Source organism: Microcaecilia unicolor, chromosome 1, assembly GCF_901765095.1.
Source record: "Microcaecilia unicolor chromosome 1, aMicUni1.1, whole genome shotgun sequence".
NCBI lineage: Eukaryota > Metazoa > Chordata > Amphibia > Gymnophiona > Siphonopidae > Microcaecilia > Microcaecilia unicolor.
In genome coordinates, this window is record NC_044031.1 from 700,572,159 (window position 1) to 700,595,079 (window position 22,921).

Below are 22,921 nucleotides of genomic sequence, written 5' to 3' on the forward strand. Positions count from 1 at the left end.
TGCTGAGATATCCAGGTAAGGACATCCACAATTTTCTAATATTTTACATAACATTTTGCTCAATAGATACGGCATCCAAAGCTGAACACAATACTTCAAGTTGGGCACCATTTACAGAATAGCACTTAGCACTGGGATCCATGCCCAATTTTGGACGAGAGGTGTGGATTTCCCGTATACTTGCGCATGTGAAGTGAATGTACCTGACCTTCCCAAGCCCCTCTCATGGCTATGTCCCCATTTCAGATGTGTTTAAACATTTTCACACTTGCATCTATATAGAATACTGACTAGGAAGATGCGTATGTAAATTCAAATTGTTGCCAATTAGCACCCAACTATTGACGTCAATTGGCTGGTTATTCAATTAAATCATGCCTGCACATTTTCATGTGCTGTTGTAAGCACCCTGTGTAGAATTTGAGGATTCATGCCTAAGTACAGGGGTTGTAAGGTCCAGCTTCTGAACAAACTGCAGACTGCCCAGAACACAGCGGCCAGATCGATAAACAACAAAACAAAATATGATAGTGCTACGCCTCTTCGCATGAAACTGCATTGGCGCCCTATGACGTCCCGCATTACCTTCAAACTTTGTACTCTAGTTCACAAGATACTCTACGGTGATGCCCCTGGTTATATGATTGGCCTCATTGATCTACCAGCCAGGAATAGTAGCAGCTCATCTTGTACCTATATGAATCTTCACTATCCTAAATGCATTGACCTTAAATATAAGACGACCTACATGTCCAATTTCACCTGTTTAAGTACACAACTGTGGAATGCATTACCAAAAGCAGTGAAAATGATACATGACCATCTACAATTCAGGCGAATATCTGTTTTGTAAGGCCTACTCTGCTGATTCTGATTAGCAGCCTCAACACTGCACTGATTTAAAAGACAATGTTATTTCTTATATCTTTGATATAACAAAAGAGAGGGAACGAAGTACAAACTAAAGTCCAAACAAAAAAAAACAGCACCACGGGCCTTTAAAAATGGAACACAGTTCTTTAATGAATGAGCCTTGACAAAAAGACCATTTGGATACCAGGGGCGTATCTGAACTGCGGCGGTAGGGGGGGCCAGGGCCAGAGAGGGGGGGCACATTATAGCCCCCCCCCCCGCCGCCGCCGCCACAGCCGCCATTGCCGATCCCCCTCCCCCCAGCCGCTGCCATTGCTAACCCTCCCCCTCCGTTGCTCGCCTACCTTCGCTGGCGGGGGACCCCAACCCCCGCCAGCCGAGGTCCGCGTCCTCCTGCCGCTGCCGGCTGCCTTTGGTCCTTTCATTCTTCCATTGAAGCTGGCGCCGACGAAAAAGTTTCTTTTGAATCTGACGTCGCTGCACGTTGCACGTTGTACGTGCAGGACGTCAGACTCAGAAACAATTTCTGAGTCTGACGTCCTGCACGTACAACGTGCAGCGACGTCAGACTCAAAAGAAACTTTCGTCGGCGCCAGCTTCAATGGAAGAATTAAAGGACCAAAGGCAGCCGGCAGCGGCAGGAGGACGCGGACCTCGGCTGGCGGGGGTTGGGGTCCCCCGCCAGCGAAGGTAGGCGAGCAACGGAGGGGGAGGGTTGGCAGCGGTAGGGGGGTCCAGGGCGAAATCTGCGGGGGCCCAGGCCCCTGAGGCCCCACGCAGATACGCCCCTGTTGGATACAGAAAGTGAAAGTGCCTTGGTGCTTTGTAGCTTTTACTATATGAGACGTGGGGTAAGGAATAATATATTGTAGAGGAATATATTTGAGTTATTCCCCAAGTTTTCCACGTCATCACTGTGACCCCTGACGCAGGTGCTAGTCACCGAAACACGGCCCGTGTCGGGTCTTTTTGTCAAGGCTCATTCATTAAAGAACTGTGTTCCATTTTTAAAGGCCCGTGGTGCTGTTTTTTTTGTTTGGTTTTTATTTCTTATATCTTTGCCATTTATTGTGCCCATTTACCCCTACCTTCCCTTACCCTGATTCTATTTGTATTTTTTAACATCGACCGTATTGGAGCTCCCAAATACGGTGACTTGGAAGCCACATTGAGCCTGCTAATGTGTGGGAAAATGGGGGATACAAATTCTGCAAATAAATAAATAAATAGGAGTCCCGCCCACAATCTACCCTTGTGTGCATCTACCTGTAAAATACACGCTATTTACACAGTGCTTGGGCAGATTTTTGACATTTACGTGCACCTGTGCTGTTATTCTAAACATTCCTCATATAGCTGACAGACAAATTTTAGCACCTACTTTATAGAATTATCTGCAGAATGGGGGAAAAGTAATTGCAGTTGTCTGGGTGGGGAAAAAATAGCAGGGGATTGACTGAACAACAAATTTTGAATAAACCCTGAAAAAGAATTAAAATGCAATTTATAGGATTATAAAATGCCACCGATTCTACCATGACCTCCTCCCATCAATTTCCTCTATAAAATTGTAAACCTTTGTCTACCGCTATTCAGGCTTTTTATTTGGGGGCCATTTTACCAAACTGCAGTAAAAAGTGGTCTTGCTGTATCTTTAGGTGAGTCATTCCTGCATTCTAAGGCCATTTTTTACCACAGGGATAAAATGGCAGTATTTTCTCTATTAATGACCACGTGCTAACTTTCCCATTAGCACGTGGCCATTAGCGTGTGAGCCCCTACCGCCATGGTAAGGGCTCACACACTAACCACACGCTAATCTGTTAGCGGGTGGCAATGTAGCTGTGCTAAACGATTAGCACAGAACATGCCTACTCTCCATCCCCGAACCCACCCCAACACTAAAAATGAATTCTATTTTTTAGACATGCGGGTAGCGTGCGCACGTCCAAAAAAATAGTGGTAGTGCTTGCTGCAGCTTAGTAAAAGGACCACCATGTGAACACATGTAAAAACAGAGCCAAGAGTAGCTTGGGTTTAAATATCCTGTCTAGCATGCCACAGAGATGGGGAGGGAGGGAAAGCAGTTAATGAAACTGTGGGAGCCCCTGAGGGCTTTTATCTTGGGAGGAGACTTCCTTTCCAGCCCCTGGTTACAAGGGAACTGAGAGCAGGCTGACTCTTTAAACTGGGAGGATAAAGCAGAGGATGTAAAGAGGAAAAAGATAGGGGAAATACATTCAGATACAGCGATGACTGCAAGAAAATGGGCCAATATAAAGTGATATAATATAGGCCACTTTTGGTGCAAACCATCACTTAAATGTAATTGATACAGGCTTGGGTATTACTGTTTGCCATATGGACTTTAGAAAGTTTACACAGTCCGCATGATGGGTTCAGTTTCTTTTAAAACAGTTCAAGAATAATAAATATATGACAACACTCTGTTGAGTCCCTGGAGTCCGGCAGAATTTATGATTGTAGATATTACTCTTTGCCTGTCTCTGCAATTTGCCCAAGATCATAGGATGTCTAAATAGCAAGAGCTGACCCAGTAGAACCAGTTCTTGAGTAAAAGCAGAAGATATGTGTTTTCCTTATTTTTCTTAAACTGGACTTGCTCCAGATGTTGTTCAGCTGCACAGCAGGATTCTGCTCCTTACCATGCATTTTTTTCCCATCAAGAACTGGAAAAAGTCCAATACTTGTAACTGCCACATGAGGCATAAGATAAGCCCTTTTTCCAACGTTTGTTTTGTGCCAAGAGAAATGGTATTTGAAAGGCACAGTATAGGGTCCTGATATGTTGTTGTCTGTAGTGGAAATATACATTAGACAATGGTGTTTGAGATAAATTAAAACCTTTTTCTTGCTGAACTGAAATAACTGAAATTTTGACTCTAGTTTAATACTTTGAGAAACAACAGTACATGTTTGCTAAGATTAAGGAGGTAATATTTAGCCAATACCAGTCAGCGTTTTCATAAATGCTGATCGCTGTCACCAAAATTATGCCTACATATTTTCAGGGCCGGCGCAACATGGTAAGCGGGTTAAGCACGGCTGGGGGGCACAGACATTCAGGGGGCAGCAGAAACTGCTGATGTTCACCCCATTGCGCCGACCCTACATCATGACGCTCCACTGGCTGTAGCCCTCCCCAGCTGCCCTGCTCATTGTAATGCTTAGCAGAGCAATGGGAGCATCTTTTTTTACTGCTGCCACTCTGCCTCTAGTCATATGGGCTTGGTACATCAGCACCGTGTACTCCTCGAGTCACAAATTAACTACTTCTGGTTTCATGAAACCGGAAGTAGTTGATCTGTGGCTCGGGGGGGGGGGGGGAGCATGCGTTGCTGGTGTGCCAGAACCGTTTGACTAGAGCAGGGATTTTCAATCCAGTCCTCGGGGCACACCCAGCCAGTTGGGGTATCAGGATATCCATTTCCTGAAAACCCCAACTGGCTAGGTGTTCTGCGAGGATTGGGTTGAAAACCTCTGGACTAGAGACAGAGTGGCAGCAGTGAAAGAGACGCTCCTGTCACTCTACTAAGTATTCCAAAGCAAGGCAGCTAGGAAAAGGGGGAGGAGGGAGAATGGAGAAAGAAAAAATGCTGGACCAGGGGATGAGGGGCAGGCACTGATTGAAAGTTTGCAGGGGGTGCCGACTGATAGTTTGCAGGGTGGCACCAGAAACCTTATCGCCGGCTCTGGCTGGGCTATGTCCAGGTATATGTGAACGGCCAACACTTAACTAGATAAGTGCCAACATTTAGTGTACTGTGAGGCATGCTGAAGCATCTTGCAGTAATTTTGGCATGTGCACATGCTATCCACATGCTAAAAAAAATAAAGGGCCCTGTTTACTAAGTCGCGTTATAGGCATGTTAACATATTTAATGCGCGTTAATCATGTATGCACGTTAACCTTGTATGTGCCTACAATATCTATAGGCGCCTACATGGTTAGCTTGTGCGCTAATTGTTGGTGCATTAAAAACGCTAACGCACCTTAGTAAACAGGGCCAAAAGTTTATTTTGTGGCTCAGGAGATGTGTATGGGGGGAAGAGAGGGCTCATCTGTGCAAATTGGTTAGCACGTCAGAATTGGTTAGCATGTGGTTATGACCAGGGAAATGTGATTATGACCAGGGAAATGGGCATTTGCACACATTCTAAACTTTATGTTCGTTGTTATAGAATATGGCCCTCTGCGCCTAAGTCTATGCACCGGGATTTATGCCATGTTTTTGTTGGTGTAAATGAATCCTAATTTTAGGTGCTGGGATATCAACTAAGCGTATTCTATATACCACACTTAAATCTAGGTGCCACTTATAGAATATGCTTAGGTGGAAAACACTAACACACCTTAGTAAAAGATCTCCTTAGTTTTAGTTCCTTGATGGGATTATTGGCAAAGCTGTTTCTCCATGATGTGGAATTTACACTTATCTCCTTGTTTACAAAGCTGTGCTAGCGGCTGCCGGTATGCTAATGCCGACACAGCCCATTCACTTTGGACTGTGTCATCTTTGCCGTGCAGCTTTGTAAACAGGGGAGTTAGTTTATTTATGATAATATACCCGTTCATTTACGCAGACAATGTCACAATATACATTCCTTATAAACATTATCTGACCGAAATCTCTAATGAAATCAAGCTCAGCTTGAACATCATGGACTCATGGGCAATTGCATTTCAACTAAAACACAACACAGAAAAAACACAGTCTCATCCTCTCATCCCAATACAATACAAAAAAACTCACAAGCATAAACACCCCAGATTACACCCTTCCTATCTCAGACAGCCTGAAATTTCTCGGCGTTCCAATCGACCGTAACCTCACCTTAGAGAATCGTGCAAAATCTACAACTAAGAAGATGTTACTACTACTACTACTACTACTATTTAGCATTTCTATAGCGCTACAAGGCATACGCAGCGCTGCACAAACATAGAAGAAAGACAGTCCCTGCTCAAAGAGCTTACAATCTAATAGACAAAAAATAAAGTAAGCAAATCAAATCAATTATTGTGTACAGGAAGGAGGAGGGTAGGTGGAGGCAGGTAGTTACAAGTGGTTACGAGTCAAAAGCAATGTTAAAGAGGTGGGCTTTCAGTCTAGATTTAAAGGTGGCCAAGGAAGGGGCAAGACGTAGGGGCTCAGGAAGTTTATTCCAGGCGTAGGGTGCAGCGAGACAGAAGGCGCGAAGTCTGGAGTTGGCAGTAGTGGAGAAGGGAACAGCTAAGAAGGATTTATCCATGGAGCGGAGTGCACGGGAAGGGGTGTAGGGAAGGACGAGTGTGGAGAGATACTGGGGAGCAGCAGAGTGAGTACATTTATAGGTTAGTAGAAGAAGTTTGAACTGGATGCAAAAACGGATAGGGAGCCAGTGAAGCGACTTGAGGAGAGGGGTAGTATGAGTAAAGTGACCCTGGCAGAAGACGAGACGGGCAGCAGAGTTTTGAACCAATTGGAGAGGGGAGAGGTAACTAAGTGGGAGGCCAGCAAGAAGCAGATTGCAGTAGTCTAAACGAGAGGTGAGAAGGGTGTGGATGAGGGTTTTGGTAGAGTGCTCGGAAAGAAATGTGGAAATGTGGAAACTCAAACACCTGAAACCATTCTTCCCGAGGGATAGATTTTGCAACCTGATACAATCAATGGTACTAAGCCATGTAGACTACTGCAACGGAATCTATGCGGGATGTAAAGAACAAATCATAAAGAAACTTCAGATCGCTCAAAACACGGCAGCCAGGCTTATATTTGGAAAAATGCGATTCAAAAGCACCAAACCCCTCCGAGAAAAACTGCACTGGCTCCCAATCAAAGAATGTATTGCTTTCAAAATTTGCACTCTGGTTCATAAAATTATCTATGGCGAAGCCCCAGGATATATGACAGACCTCATAGACCTACCGACAAGAAACACAACAAAATCAGCACTAACATACCTAAATCTCCACTACCCAAACTGCAAAGGACTCAAATACAAATCAACTTATGCATCCAGCTTTTCCTACATAAGCACACAACTATGGAACGCATAGTGGTGGACTTTGGTCCTGGGGAACTGAGGAACTGAGTTCGATTCCCACTTCAGGCACAGGCAGCTCCTTGTGACTCTGGGCAAGTCACTTAACCCTCCATTGCCCCAGGTACAAATAAGTACCTGTATACAATATGTAAGCCGCATTGAGCCTGCCATGAGTGGGAAAGCGCGGGGTACAAATGTAACAAAAAAAATTACCAAAAGCCGTGAAAACAATGTATGACCACCTAAACGTCCTGAAATCGCTAAAAACTAACGTGTTCAAAAAGGCATACCTTACCGACCCAACCTAAATGCCTGAACCCTGCAACAAAAGAGAAACCAAAGAACGTAATGGACATAACACAACTCCTCCTCTCTACAATTCCCTATTGTGTCTTTTACACACGAATCTTATTCTACCACTACATCACTTTGTAATTGTTCATACCGGAATTGGTGATCGCCTTTACAGTACTATATAAGCCACATTGAGCCTGCAAATAGGTGGGAAAATGTGGGATACAAATGTAACAAATAAATAAATAAAATTTATCTGTATTATTTGTAATACATTTGAAAAATTCTCAATAAAATGAAGTGGCCAGCATGTCCGCTGTAACTTAAATTTCATTTTTATAGATTTCCTGTTCAGGAAAAGGTTACAAACCCTTAACTTTCCCATATTCCTTTACTTTTCCTGTGTGATGGAAAATTAACATGCAGAGTGAATCATCAGGATTTCCCTGTCATCCTGAATGAGTTCCTGAGGACATCCTGCTGAATCTGTTAATTGAAAACCTTTGTTGTTGCACCAACCCACAGCTGGGACAACTATCACTTCCTCTTACCCCTCCCAGTTGTTCTACCAATCTGCAGCCCTTTCACCTTTAATGTCTGAGAGGATGTTCCTTGTTCCTAGTCTAGCGTCTACAAAATTGAAATGTACTTTCTATTTTATGTGAAGTCATGTCTATAACAAAATATATCCCAGTTGGTGTTTGCACCTATCAAGTTCATATTGTAGCTTGACCCCTAGTTGTAGTACTGCAAGAAAATAGAAGCGTCATTTTGAACCTGAGCGCCTAATGGGGCAAGAGTAACTGTGAATTGCTTTTGTCCCCCACTGGACACCAGGGAAAAGATATTGGGTAACAACTGAGGGGATCCAGGAGGGTGTCAGGAAGGAAAAATTGTGGATGTCGGGAGGTTTGGGCATGGGGAGAAGCTGTATTGACCAGGGGTGGGATCTAGGGTGTGGTATGTATTGTGGATGTCATGGAGTTCTGGGGTGAGGGGCGGGACAATTGTGGATGTCAGTGAGGTCTGGGGGGCATATAATGATTATGTTGGGGAATCCTGGGGGTTGGGGAAGGGTATATTGTGGATACTGGACCTTGTCTATCAGTGTGGGGGGGAGGAGGGAGGAGAGGGCAAGATTCACTCTACAAGCCACTTTAACAGATACTGATCCCTCTTCCTTCCTTTCCAGCACCGTTGACCAATACCTTTAACCTTTACTCAAAGAAACCTAAACAAAGAACAAACTAACTCAGCCACATAAGAAAGTTCAAATGATTACTTTATTCCTATAAAGTAGAGTAACTACTACTACTACTACTTACCATTTCTATAGTGCTACTAGACATATGCAGCACAGTACACTTGAACAGGAAGAGACAGTCCCTACTGAACAGAGCTTACAATCTAATTAGGACAGACAAATAGGACAAATAAGGGAATTACTAAGGTGGGAATGATAAAACAGACGTGGGTACTGAACAAGTGAATAGGGGTTTGGTGCTAAAAGCAGGATCAAAAAGGTGGGTTTTTAGCTTAGATTTGAAGACGGCCAGAGATGGAGCTTGACCTACTGGCTCAGGAAGTCTATTCCAGGCATATGGTGTGCAAGATAAAAGGAACAAAGTATGAAGTTAGCAGTGGAGGAGAAGGGTACAGATAAGAGAGATTTACCCAATGAACAGAGTGTAGGGAGACATAAGAGTGAAATGTATGTAAAGTTATACAAATGTTCCCAAACATCACTGCAGAATTTCTAAATCTTGCCTATAGAATTTTCTAACTCTTGTCTCGATGGTACCTGTTAAATATTCTTATAGCCTGCAGGAAACATCTAAACAAAATTGTCATGGGAAGTAACCTGCAATACTTTTGCTTATAAGATAGAGTTGCATTACATTATTTGATATTCATCTCTGTTACACCATCTAACAGTTATGTTTTTAGAGTCTGTACATCATTACCCTATTGCTCAGCAAACTACATCTGCTGGCCACATTATAGTTAATGACATGATATAAGGGCTTGCAGGATTGCAGTTGAAGGATTTAGGCAAATCATTTTGTACTCCCTTCTGTAACAGCCAGATATTATATTCCAGTTCTGAAACCAACTGTGTACACAACTTGTCTTGTTCTCTCCAATCACTATCCTATAACATTCCTAACCACAAAAACAACTGAACGTCGGAAACCATTTGTCCCATTATTTTTTTTTTCACATAGGAAAAATTATATTCAGACTGCCTCAGACAGCGTGCCATGTCCCTGCTCATGGACATTTACTCCCCCTAATATCTTGGCAGAAAAGATGCGCCAGAAACAGGATTGTGGATGAGTTGGTTGCTCTGTGTCCGCTATCATTACTGTGTTACTGTGTTCTTTTCATATTCCAGATGGTGTATTAAACATTAGGGATGGAGAGTTTTAGTTTTGTGTTTCTCATGTCATTTTGGCAAACATTCATGTTATTTATTTTCGTTTGGCCATTCTGTTTTCATGGGTGCAAAATCATTAAGGCACACTCTTTCATAAAAAGTGCACATGCTTTTCCCAATAGTGTGTGCATGCATGCATTATTTGTGCATGAGCAATGGCTTGAATGAGTGTCTATCCGAAAAAGTGCACTCTTTGGAAAGGGTGTGCCCTCTTTATAAATAGTGCACACTTTTTTCAAATGAGGAAGCGCACTGAATGGAGGAGTAGTCTAGTGGTTAGAGCACTAGTCTTGACACCCAGAGGTGGCCAGTTCAAATCTCACTGCTGCTCCTTGTGACCTTGGGCAAGTCACTTAACCCTCCATTGCCTCAGGTACAAGATTAGGTTATGAGCCCTCCAAGGATAGAGAAATACCCAGTGTACCTGAATATAACTCACCTTGAGCTACTACTGAAAAAGGTGTGAGCAAAATCCAAATATATTACCATCAAATAAAAAAAACAAAGGACTAGATGCAGTAAATTGTGCCAAAAAATCAGCACAGAAAAAATGATGCATCAAGCAGTATTCTATAAAGGGCATAAGTATCAGTGCCTATATTAGGTGCAGATTGGGCATATTCTATAAGAAAGTGCGTAAATCATAGGAACTCCCCCTAAACATGCCCCACAAAATATGCATCCTAGGATTTATGTGCAGAGCACGTATATTCTAGAACAGTGCACATAGATTTTCAGAATGCCCACAGTCAGCCCATGGCCGTGCCCCCTTTTTGACAGCGCACATTAGAATTTACGTGCCCCACTTTACAAAATATGCCTAGCAAGTTGTGCGCGCATAAATTCTAATTAATGGCAATTAGTATCAATAATTGCTTATTATATGGCAATTATCAGCGCTGATTGACTTGTTAAGTAATTAAATTGCATGTTCAAATCCAGAATATGCCTGGATCTGCACACACAATTTCGGTTACACTATATAGAATCCCCCCCCCCCCCCCAGAATATGTGTGGGGGGGGGGGGGTACATAGTAGGAATAAAAAATAGAAAAAGAACACGATGAAATAAAAAGCTTTAAAATCTCCAAAAGACTGGCAAATATCAGCAATGTATTCAGGAAACAGGAACTCAGCACAGCCATGAGTTGGCTAGAATGCCTGTGTCAGGACTCAATAGAATCCTGTAAATGTTGCTCTTATTTTAAACCCACTGTATCAGTGTAAATGGAAAGTACAGCAGCCTAAGGGGCCCTTTTGCTAAGGTGCAGTAGGCCTAACGCGGGCCTACGGTGCGGTAAAAGGGCACTACCGTGGGACATGCTGAGGTAGCCTACGGTAGTTTGGGCATCAGTACACACTACTCCCTCGGTAAAAATTATTTTTTATTTTTTGCCACTGGAGGTGTGTCTGGGGGCGGAGAGTAGGCATACCTGCACTAATCAGGTAGCGTGGGCATATTACTGCGTGCTACCTGATTAGCTGAGGAGTAGCATGGGAGTCCTTACCGCCACCTAAATAGGTGCCGATAAGGGCTCCCGGTAGTAATGGCCTTGTGCTGATGGGGAAATTAGCGTATGGCCATTAAAAAAAACCAAACCCAACCATGGCCATTTTTCAGCCGCACTAGAAAGTGACTGGAATGCATGGCAAACCCACATGCTAATTGCAGCGCCAGCCACTTTCTTTCGTGCCTTAATAGAATGACCCCTAAATTGTGTATCACATAGATCCGTTGAAGAATTGTGCTCCAAAAGAATCCATTGCTGGTATTTGCCAGTTTTTTTTAGAGATATTTTTAATAAAGTTTTTTTACTTTGAGTTCTTTTCTTTTTTAATTCTCACTATGCCTGTTTGTCGTGCATTTTTTGTTGCTCTTATTCATTAATAACATGCAAATGTATGGCACAAGTCATTGACATTTCCCATGTTACAAACAACAGCCCATCTGAAGTGCAGAGAAGAAACTGTACATTAAAAACAGTGGAGGGTCTTTTACTAAGTGGTGGTAAGCCCAACACGGGCATACTGCTCGCTAAACTGGAAGTACTGCTGGGCTACCACAGCAGCCTGGCGATAATTCCCACCACCAGCGCACACTATTCCGGCACTACAAAAATATTTTAATTTTTATAGCGCTTGCGTTTACCCGGTGGTAATCAGACAGTGCTGCACAGCCATTTCTTTTTAAAAAATCAGCCTTTTACCTGCTGCGGTAAAAGGGGGCCCCAGCGCGCATCAAAAACATGCACTGACACCAGCGCAGGCCCCCTTTTTCTACAGCTTAGTAAAAGGACCCCAGAATTAGTGGAAAACTGTAAGATCTCACTGAGCTTGTTGACATTTCGTTTCCTATTTGCCTTTTAGATGATACATCAGCAGCTGAACCCAGGTGTGCACTATGAATACATTATTCCAACAGCAAACGTGATTAGACCTCTGTTACCCCCACACAGAAGACCAGGTGAACCTTTCAGTATTGTATATGGATTACATATTTTCTGTCTTTTTGTATAATAATGCCATACTTATACTTTTAAAATGTGTTTATGATATCTAAATTCTTTTATTCTACACAATAATGTTTGTAATAAATGTAATCTCCTTAATGCACAGTAAAATTTATCCTTAATGCACAGTAAAATGTATGCCCCAATATTCAACCGGTAACAGCCAGTGGGGCCAGTATTCAGACTGCAAGAGTTAGATTGGGTAACTCCCGTGGTTGGCGCCAAACCTGAATATTCAGGGACCAGAATTGAATATCCGGGTTATTTTTGGCCAGTTTGAAGATAACCGGTTAAATTGATATTCAGACCTAGCCTGTAATCCTCAAACTGGCCAAAGATATTCCAGGGTTTGACACAGCCAAATATGGACACTAAACCCACTTTAAAAATCGGCAGTTAGCTATTTTTAGAATTTAAGCAGGTGTGAAGACGTACGGTGTGGCAGATGGAGTAGTGATAGGAACATGCTGCAGTGTGCCTGTCTCAAGCTCTAAGAACATAAGAATAGCCATACTGGGTCAGACCAATGGCCCATGTAGCCCAGTATCCTGCTTCCAGCAGTGGCAAATCCAAGTCACAAATACCTGGCAGAAACCCAATTAGTAGCAACATTCCATGTTACCAATCCTGGGTCAAGCAGTGGCTTCACTATGTCCATCTCAATAACAGACTATGGACTTTTCCTCCAGGAATTTGTCCAAACCTTTTTTAAGCCTAGATACACTAAATGCTGTTATCACATCCTCCAGCACTGAGTTCCAGAGCTTAACTATTTTTTGAGTGAAAAAATATTTGCTCCTATTTGTTTTAAAAGTATTTGTATATAATTTCATTGAGTGTCCCCTGGTCTTTGTACTTTTTGAAAGAATGAAAAATCAATATACTTTTACCTGTTATACACTACTCAGGATTTTATAGACCTCAATCATATTCCCCCTTAGCCATTCCTGGGAAAGCACAAGATTTAAAAAAAAATTCTAAACTTATAAGTCATACTGAAAACAATGAACATAATCACTGTGTATGCCAACCAAAATAATTAAGAACATAAGCATTGCCATACTGGGAAATACCGAAGGCCCATCTAGCCCAGTATCCTGTTTCCAACAATGGCCAATCCAGGTCACAAGTACCTGGCAAGATAACAGCAAAACAGATTTTATGCTGCATATCCTAGAATATGCAGTGGATTTTCCCAAGTTCATGTTAATAATGGCTTATGGACTTTTAGGAGATTATCCAAACCTTTTTTAAACCCTGCTAAGCCAACTGCTTTTTAGCACATTTTCTGGCAACGTTGAGTGAAGAAATATTTTCTTCGATTCCTAGAATTTTTGGAAAGAGTAAACAAGTAATTCACATCTACCTGTTCCACTCCAGTCAATATTTTATAAACCTCTATCATATCTCCCCTCAACCATCTTTTCTCCAGGCTGAAGATCCCTAGCCATTTTACCCTTTCCTCATAGGGATGTCAACCCATCCACTTTATCTTTTCATTGCCCTTGTTTGTACCTTTTCTAATTCCACTATATGTTTTTTGAGATGCGGTTACCAGATCTGCACATGGTATTCGAGGTACGGTCACACCATGGAACCATACAAAAGCATTAAAACATTCTCAGTTTTGTTTTCCATTCCTTTCCTAATAATTCCTAACATTCTATTTGCTTTCTTAACTGCCAACATATCATCAACAATGACACCCCTAGATCTAGATCCTTTTTTGGGTCTCATGACTCCTATTGTGCAACCTTGCATCATGTAACTATGATGCACTTACTCACATTATTATTATTATGACATTTTATCCTTCATTATCCCAAACAGAGTTCAGGTTCAATGTGGCTTACAATCCAATTACTCTCAGAAATGGCTCTTTTATAATATAAGATTGTTGGAGAACAAACAATGTAAAATATTCCGTTCAGTATATCCAACTGTCAGTGCTCTATACATAAATAGCAACAATTCATTTAGATAGTTTTCATATCTCTAGTGACCTCAGCGATGTCCGTTACCATCATATTTATTGTAATGGCAACGATACAACATCAGACATCTTCATCGGTCTTATAATTGATAATTCAAAAGACTTCCATAAATTTTTAGATATTTAGTTCAACTTAGCTTTCAATTTTCATCAAACACCAGGGGATCAAAGGCCCGACATATGTTTCGCCCGAGACCGAGCTGTCTCAAGGGTCTACCCCTATATATATAGAAATATAGAAACAAAAACATATTACTCCCATGTAGAATAACCCCACGATCTTTTAAGGGAAAACTACCGGGAGAGTATTATAAAACACTTACCCTGTATAGTATTTTAGCGTCAGCTCTGCCCTACAAATTAGTGAACAAAGATGGCGCCGGCGTTTTTGCTACAGAATTAAATATCACTTCCTAGTGACGTAGATAGCTCCTCCCCCTCCATTCCTATTGGACGGAAACTATAAAAGCGATGCCCAATCAAGCTCGCTATTCAAACCATTGGGATATACTGTCTGTAAAGAAAAAATATACCACTGTTCTCGAAAATTTAAGATCTTGGCAACAGATCCTCCTTCTCTTTTATCCGCAATTTGTTCAATAATCCTCCACCTTAGATCTTCTACCCGATGTTTCATTAGGAGCCAATGTTCTACCAAGGGGGCTTGAAGATTCTGGGTATGTATACGAGATTTATGCTCTGTAAAGCGAATCTTAACAGATCTTGAACTTCTCCCTATATATATCAAATCGCAGGGGCACATAATAGCATATATCGAGTTTTTACTCTCACAGGTAGTAGATACAATAGATTTCAAAATTTTATTTTTGCCTGGAACCACCCACGAACTACCTGAAATCGTCAAAGGGCACCATTGACAGTGTCCACACATTCCATGATTTCCTCCCAGTCGACCTATTCCCATATCAAAAAACTTATTAGATCCTAATCGCTCACCAATGGATCTACCTCTGGTATATGATATTATTGGTCTTTCTATAAAACAAGGATAAAGTTGAAGAATGTGCCAGTGTGTTTTAATAGTCTGAGCTATTCTTTGACTAATGTCCGTAAAAGGTAGTACACAGGTCAAACTATCAACCACCTCTCTATCATCATTCTTTTCCATCAGCAACCAAGATCTACAGGCATACCTAGCTCTAGTGTATGCCTTCTTAACAGCAGCGTGGGGATACCCCCGCGCAAGAAATCTAGATTTTAAATCTTGCGATTGAGTTTTGAAATCTTCAATGGAGGAACACACCCTCCTAATCCGCAAAAATTGGCTTACTGGAAGATTGAACTTTAAGTGATAGGGATGGAAGCTCCCAAATTGCAAAAATGTATTTCTACTAACCGGTTTACGGTATAAAGATGTTAGAAGTTTATTCTCTTTCTTATACACCCACAGATCTAAAAATTCAATAGCTGTTTTACTAAATGACATGGTGAAGGAAATATTGACATCCAGTGTATTTAACCATTCTATAAATTCCCGCAGAGTTGTTTCTGACCCGGTCCATAGAAAAAAGATATCATCTAAAAATCGTTTCCACACTGGTACTGATTCAAAAAAATGAGAATCATATATTTTCTTCGATTCTAACTGAGCAATATATAGCGTGGCCACGGAAGGGGCTAAAGTTGCCCCCATCGCTACTCCTTCAGTTTGTAAATAAAAATTCTTATCAAACCAAAAATAATTATTCGAGATGACTAGTTCTGCCAACATGAGAATAAACTCTGAAGATATCCGTTGGGGTCCCGAACGTGCTTCCACTACATCTTTAATAATCTGTAAAGCTCCTACTTGAGGGATCTTCGTATAAAGGGACACGATATCCAATGTCACCATTATAGTATCAGCAGATATTTCATCAATTTCTTCCAGTATTCTCAAAAAATGTGAGGAGTCTTTCAAAAAAGATTTCATTTCAGAAACTTCCTTCTTCATGAATACATCAATGAAAATAGACAGCGGTTCCAGAACTGATGACTTCGTGGAGACTATCGGACGACCCGGTGGTGAAACCACACATTTATGTATTTTTGGTAAGAAATATATTTTAGGAGTTTGAGGATATTCTTCCATCAGAAATTTCCCTTCTTTAGAAGTAAGCATATTGATCTTCAGAGCATCTGTTACCAACCCTTTAATACGGGCTTGTAAAGCCTCCATAGGGTCTTCGGATAATTTCCTGTATGCCACCTGATCACTCAGTTGTCTATTGGCTTCAATCAAATACTGCTGTTTATCCCAGATTACCGTTGCACCCCCTTTGTCTGCTCTTAAGACAACAATAGATGATTCATTCATAAGGCGATTTCAGGTAGTTCGTGGGTGGTTCCAGGCAAAAATAAAATTTTGAAATCTATTGTATCTACTACCTGTGAGAGTAAAAACTCGATATATGCTATTATGTGCCCCTGCGATTTGATATATATAGGGAGAAGTTCAAGATCTGTTAAGATTCGCCTTACAGAGCATAAATCTCGTATACATACCCAGAATCTTCAAGCCCCCTTGGTAGAACATTGGCTCCTAATGAAACATCGGGTAGAAGATCTAAGGTGGAGGATTATTGAACAAATTGCGGATAAAAGAGAAGGAGGATCTGTTGCCAAGATCTTAAATTTTCGAGAACAGTGGTATATTTTTTCTTTAGAGACAGTATATCCCAATGGTTTGAATAGCGAGCTTGATTGGGCATCGCTTTTATAGTTTCCGTCCAATAGGAATGGAGGGGGAGGAGCTATCTACGTCACTAGGAAGTGATATTTAATTCTGTAGCAAAAACGCCGGCGCCATCTTTGTTCACTAATTTGTAGGGCAGAGCTGACGCTAAAATACTATACAGGGTAAGTGTTTTATAATACTCTCCCGGTAGTTTTCCCTTAAAAGATCGTGGGGTTATTCTACATGGGAGTAATATGTTTTTGTTTCTATATTTCTATATATATAGGGGTAGACCCTTGAGACAGCTCGGTCTCGGGCGAAACATATGTCGGGCCTTTGATCCCCTGGTGTTTGATGAAAATTGAAAGCTAAGTTGAACTAAATATCTAAAAATTTATGGAAGTCTTTTGAATTATCAATTATAAGACCGATGAAGATGTCTGATGTTGTATCGTTGCCATTACAATAAATATGATGGTAACGGACATCGCTGAGGTCACTAGAGATATGAAAACTATCTAAATGAATTGTTGCTATTTATGTATAGAGCACTGACAGTTGGATATACTGAACGGAATATTTTACAATCCAATTATACAGCAGGTACTATCTCTGTCTCTAGAGGGCTCATAATCTTGTTTTTTGTACCTGAGGCAGTGTAGGGTTAAGTGACTTGCCCAGGATCACAAGGAGCTGTAGTGGGAATCAAACCCAGGATCCTGGGATCAAAGTATGCTGCACTAACCATTAGGCCACTCCTTCACTCCATTAAATGTCTTCTGCCATTTGGATGCCCAGTCTCTCAAGTTCATAAAGTCCTCTTTCAGTTTTTCATAATCCTCTTGCGATTTAACAACTTTGAATAACTTTGTGTCATCAACAAATGTAATTACCTCACTAGTTATTCCCATCTCTAGATCATTTATAAATATGTTAAAAAGCAGCAGTCCCAGCACAGACCCCTGGGGAACCCCACTATCAACCCTTCTCCATTGACAATACTGACCATTTAACCCTACTCTCTGTTTTCTATCTTTTAACCAGTTTTTAATCCAGAATAGGACATTGCTTCCTATCCCATGACTTTCTAATTTCCTCTGGAGTCTTTCATGAGATACTTTGTCAAATGGCTCTTGAAAATCTAGATACATTATTGACTGGCTCACCTTTATCCACTTGCTTATTCACCCCTTCAAAGAAATGTAGTAGATTGGTGAGGCAAGATTTCCCTTGACTGAATCCATGTTGGCCACGTCTCATTAATCCATGCTTTTGAATGTGCTCTGTAATTTTGTTCTTTGTAATAGTCTCTACCATTTTGCCCTGAACCGACGTCAGGCTCACCGGTCTATAATTTCCTGGATCACCTCTGGAAACTTTTTTAAAAGCATGATCAAGTTTACAATTTTGGTTGACATACACAGTGATTATGTTCATTCTTTTCAATATGAAAACAAAAAGTACCAGGAGCCTTCAAAAAAAGGAATAAAAGCTTTAATCAAATGTTTATATGAAACAATCCTAGAGTGGACCCGACACAGTCCGTGTTTTGGCGCGCAGCGCCTGCGTCAGGGGTCGCAAAGTGTAGCACAGAGCGTTTGGATGTGGACTGGAAGCAATATGCTGTACTACCATGCTATCCCTTTGAACAATATCAAGCGGAGAAATACTCTCACGAGTGAACTTATTCCGGTCACGAGATCAGTATAAATTCACTCGTATGTCTCGAAGCAGCAGTGAGCTGCAAGCGGTTGGAGGCCCAGCCCCTCAACCAAAAAGGGAAGGAAGTGATGCCAAAAGATCAGAGAAGCTTTGGGTTTTTTTTTTTTGGGGGGGGGGGGGTAGTCAAGCCCTGCCATCCGAAGAGGAAATGAATACCTTTATATATTTATTACTTTTCTATATTGTCTCTCCCAAGGAAGCTATAAAACACTTCACAAAATCAAAGCAACACTATCAATGTAAAAATAAACCAGCCAATATTCAAACCGATTTAGCGGGCTGCTGACCAGTTAAATTGCTTGGTCAGGGCTAGACGCTAATTTTCAGTGGTACTTAACTGGCTAAGGGCCCCTTTTACAAAGCTGTAGTAAAAAGGGCCCTGCGGTATCTTCAGTGTGTGGATTTGCAAAACATCGAGGCCACCTTTTACCACAGCAAGTAAAAGGCTTTAAAAAAAAAAAAAAGGAAATGGCCATATGGTCAATGAACTACTTGCCACACGACCATTTTCCAGGGGAGCCCTGCCTGCCACCTATTTTGCAGGTGGTAGGGGCTCCCATAGCATGCAGGGCTACCTGATTACTGCTGGGAAAGGCTCCCCTGTGCTAAAAAATAAAAAATATTTTTAAGTGCTGAAAATGATGCGTGGCGAAGCAATAGTACAGGTACCACCACTTTGTAAAAGGGGCCTTACATAAGTATTGCCATACTGGGACAGACCAAAGGTCCATCAAGCCCAGCATCCTGTTTCCAACAGTGACCAATCCAGGTCACAAGTACCTGGTAAGATCCCAAAACAGAAAAATATGTTTTATGCTGCTTACCTTAGAAATAGCAGTGGCTTTTACCCAAGTCCATTTTAATAATGGTCTATGGACTTTTCCATTATTAAAATGGACTTGGGTGCTGAAATTTGTGGTTAGCACCAAACTCAAACTCGGATATCTTGGGGCATTCCTGGGGTGGAGTCAGCACTTGGCATCTTAAGTACTGATATTCAACCCATAAGTGGCCAGGTTTAGGGGGAATTCTAGAAATGGCACCTAAAAAATCAGCACTGAAAAAAGCGCATAGTGACATTCTATAAATGACACCTAAAGTTAGGCTACCAAAAGAAGTGGAAATAGCCAGCCACAATGTCCAGGGAGACCAAAATTTATTCTTCAAAGAAAAATTACTGACATTCCAACCCAATACGGGCTGCATTTTGACAAACACAGTCTTCAATTAAAATGTGCACACAAATTTGCACTCACATTTTTGGGGGCTTTTTATAGAATTAGGGAGATGGTACATAAACGGGATTGCATACAAGTCTGTCCTATTGTCATGCACCAGTCCCTGGCCACTTATGTGTTCAATATCGACTTAAGTGGGTATGTGTTAGCTGGCTCAAAAATAACTGGATATTCAAAGCTGAAGCCCAGACAGAGCCTGGCTTAATTTCAGGCCCAAAATAAATTCTTAACAACCATAACACTTCATGACCCATAAGCAGTCACAAGTCACCAGGCTTAATTTATTTTTTCTGAAACAATGAATCACTTCTTACCTTCAGCATATCAGGAAACATATTCCGACATGCTGAACTCACACATAAGAAAGAACGCTTCTTGGTTTCATTCAGCTTCACACCTGAAGGAATCTTCAGTATGCTTATTTTTTAGGTGAACTAGGGGATTTTGCTGATAGGTACCTCTAAACGCTTATTACTAGATTTGGGGGTCCCAAATTCTGTAGAATTTTCAAAATGAAAATATCACTATCTACATTACTGGCAACCAGTGAAGTGCCTTAAGCACTGTCTGTAGTTGGTCATGCCACTATCGTAGCAACCATGTTCTCTATCAGCTGAAATCTTCACAGCTGGTTTATCAGCAAGTCTGCATGTAGAGGATTACCGTAGTCTAAGGAAGCCATTATTACTGCATGCACCTCTATCATTAATTAAGTGTTTCCTAAATACTGGCATACATTAACCAAATATTCCACAAGTGGTACCAACAGAATTTGACCACATCTCTTATCTGACTCTCTATATTTAGGGACACGATCAAAACGACTCCCAGGAGTAAAATTTCTTCTTTGGGCTCTAACTGCAGATTAGACAGAAAAATACTGATAGGGAACCATTGTTAATCCATTTTTAATGGTGCAGCTTCAATTTATTTCCTCTCAACCAATACTCTACCTTAGATCAACGGTCATTCAACCTTGCTAAAGTCTCCTGACAACCTTCAGTTAATTAACAAAATATCTGTATATCATTGGTACACATATAGGATGAGAGCCCAGCATCTTAAATCACATATAACAATGAGAGAGAGCAGCATCTTAAATCACACGGGCTAATGACTGCAAGCAAACATTAGTACCTGCAACAAACTAGAGCCCTGTGGTATCCCAGCTGAGGATACCCAGGGCATGGAACCCGTATTTCCCCACTGCACTCATTGTGTCCATCAATTTAAGAATGAATGAAACCAGGCATTGAGAATGCTTACCACACCATGCTCTTTCAATCTATTCTAGCCAACTTTATCTCATGATCTATTCTATAAAAAACCACTGTTAGAGCAATCACTTCCCTCCCCCCCCCCCCTCATCTTTCACATACTACCAGGTCTACTACATTTACTTCTGTACTACATCCTATCTGAAAACCTGTAGGCCCACTGGCCAGAAATCCAGCCTCATCAAAAAAAAAAAAAATCTGTTGATTATACTACCGCTTCTTTAACAATCAGATTCCTTAGAAATTAGAGTAAAAATGTGGGTTGACGATCAGATACATCAAATTGCACAGCTGCTTTAACCATATGGACAGGCATACCACTGCTTTCTTTAATTGCTTTGGAAACATCTTTTCTTCCATAGAGGCATGTACAATATTTAACAGAGCTGATGCTGGAGCCCTTTTAGCCTCTTTTAATTAGCCCTGCTGGAAACATATCAGTGGGAATCCATAGAAAAAAAAGATGCAAAATAGTTCAAGCACCGATACCCATCATCCACTTCTCTCAGCCCCCTCACTCCCCTCCTGTCTGCTAACCAACTCATCCTCTCCCCACTTTTCAACAATTCCCTTATCAGCGGTTTGCTAACTCATTAGCCTTAGCTAAATCAGTAGCATGACCTCCGTCTTCCTTCCAACTTACTTTGAGAACAGTTGTCAATTTGAAACACCTCACATGGTTTATTTATAGCAGACAATAATGCAGAGTGATGAAAAAATTCCTCTTCACCTCCATCATTTTCTGATTATCTATATAACCTGATTTGCCTCTTGTAACCCTCCTTATCTTTGGCCAAATATGATCTCTGCCATTTCCTTTCAAGTCTGCTGTTATTCCTAAATTCCTTAGAGTATCATGGAGTTTTCTTATTCGATTTAATATTTATAGTCTTCACAGGAGCAATAGCATCTGTTGCTTTAATCAACACACTGTCTCCCAGGTAGATGTTTTACCCTCCAGTCAGACAGGATAATTCACATTTACCATGCTTCAACGGCAAGTGTTCAGTGGTCAACTCCCAAAAACATCTTTGAAAAATCCTGTTGCAGTGCCAGAGCATCTCTACAGTACTCTACAACTTAAAGGGGATGAAGAGGTGGTCAGACCAACAGGCTAGATTGATATCACATCCACAGAAAAACTAAAGCGTCCTGTGTTTCATGGAAAAGAAACAAATTAAGCATGTGCCCTTTCTCATGTGTGGAAAGGATAACATCCTTTGAATAGCAACCTCTGTGTTTTTATTGTCTTACATGTTTTAATGCACAGTACTGACTAATGATTGCAGTCTGCATCATTTTTCATATAAAATAAAAAAATAAACGCGTGAAAAAAATATTGGTCCCTTCTGGGCATCTTTGAGCCATCATTGTATTCTAGCCTCTCCTTGTCAGTTCCAGGAGGTATATATTTCAGCCAGCAAGAAACAGATGAATGTATAAATCTGTCAACAGCAATGCCCTGAACTGGTATGAATAATAAAACATGTTCTTTAGAATTTTATCAACATCTTACAGAGATGATGAAAAATGCCTGCAGAAAAAGCAGGAGGCTGAGAATTGAGCAAGTCACGTCACCCTCTATTGCCCAAGTATAAATTTAGGGGCCCAATTACTAAGACAAATTATAGCATTAGCTTGAATTAAAGGGCAATTAACACATGTGCCTGTTAATTGCACTGAACATAAGCTATTTTCCCATACCGCTGCAAAAATCAGGTCCAGCAAGTGTTTAAAAAAAATGAGCTGAGTTATATGCAAAGCAGCTCATTTATTATATATTTATTTAGATTTTGCTCACACCATTTTGAGTAGTAGCTCAAGGTGAGTTACATTCAGGTACTCTGGGTAT

At 41.1% G+C, this 22,921-nt stretch overlaps 1 protein-coding gene across 6 annotated transcripts in view; it reads left to right on the plus strand.

The window, feature by feature from the left end:
* THSD4 (thrombospondin type 1 domain containing 4) overlaps positions 1-22,921 on the plus strand; it is a 903,119-nt gene that overhangs the window by 842,844 nt on the left and 37,354 nt on the right. For all 6 annotated transcript variants that reach the window (XM_030188643.1, XM_030188634.1, XM_030188628.1 and 3 more), the window contains one exon: positions 12,020-12,116. In XM_030188643.1, the coding sequence (XP_030044503.1) occupies positions 12,020-12,116 (97 nt within the window). The remainder of the gene's footprint in view (positions 1-12,019; positions 12,117-22,921) is intronic.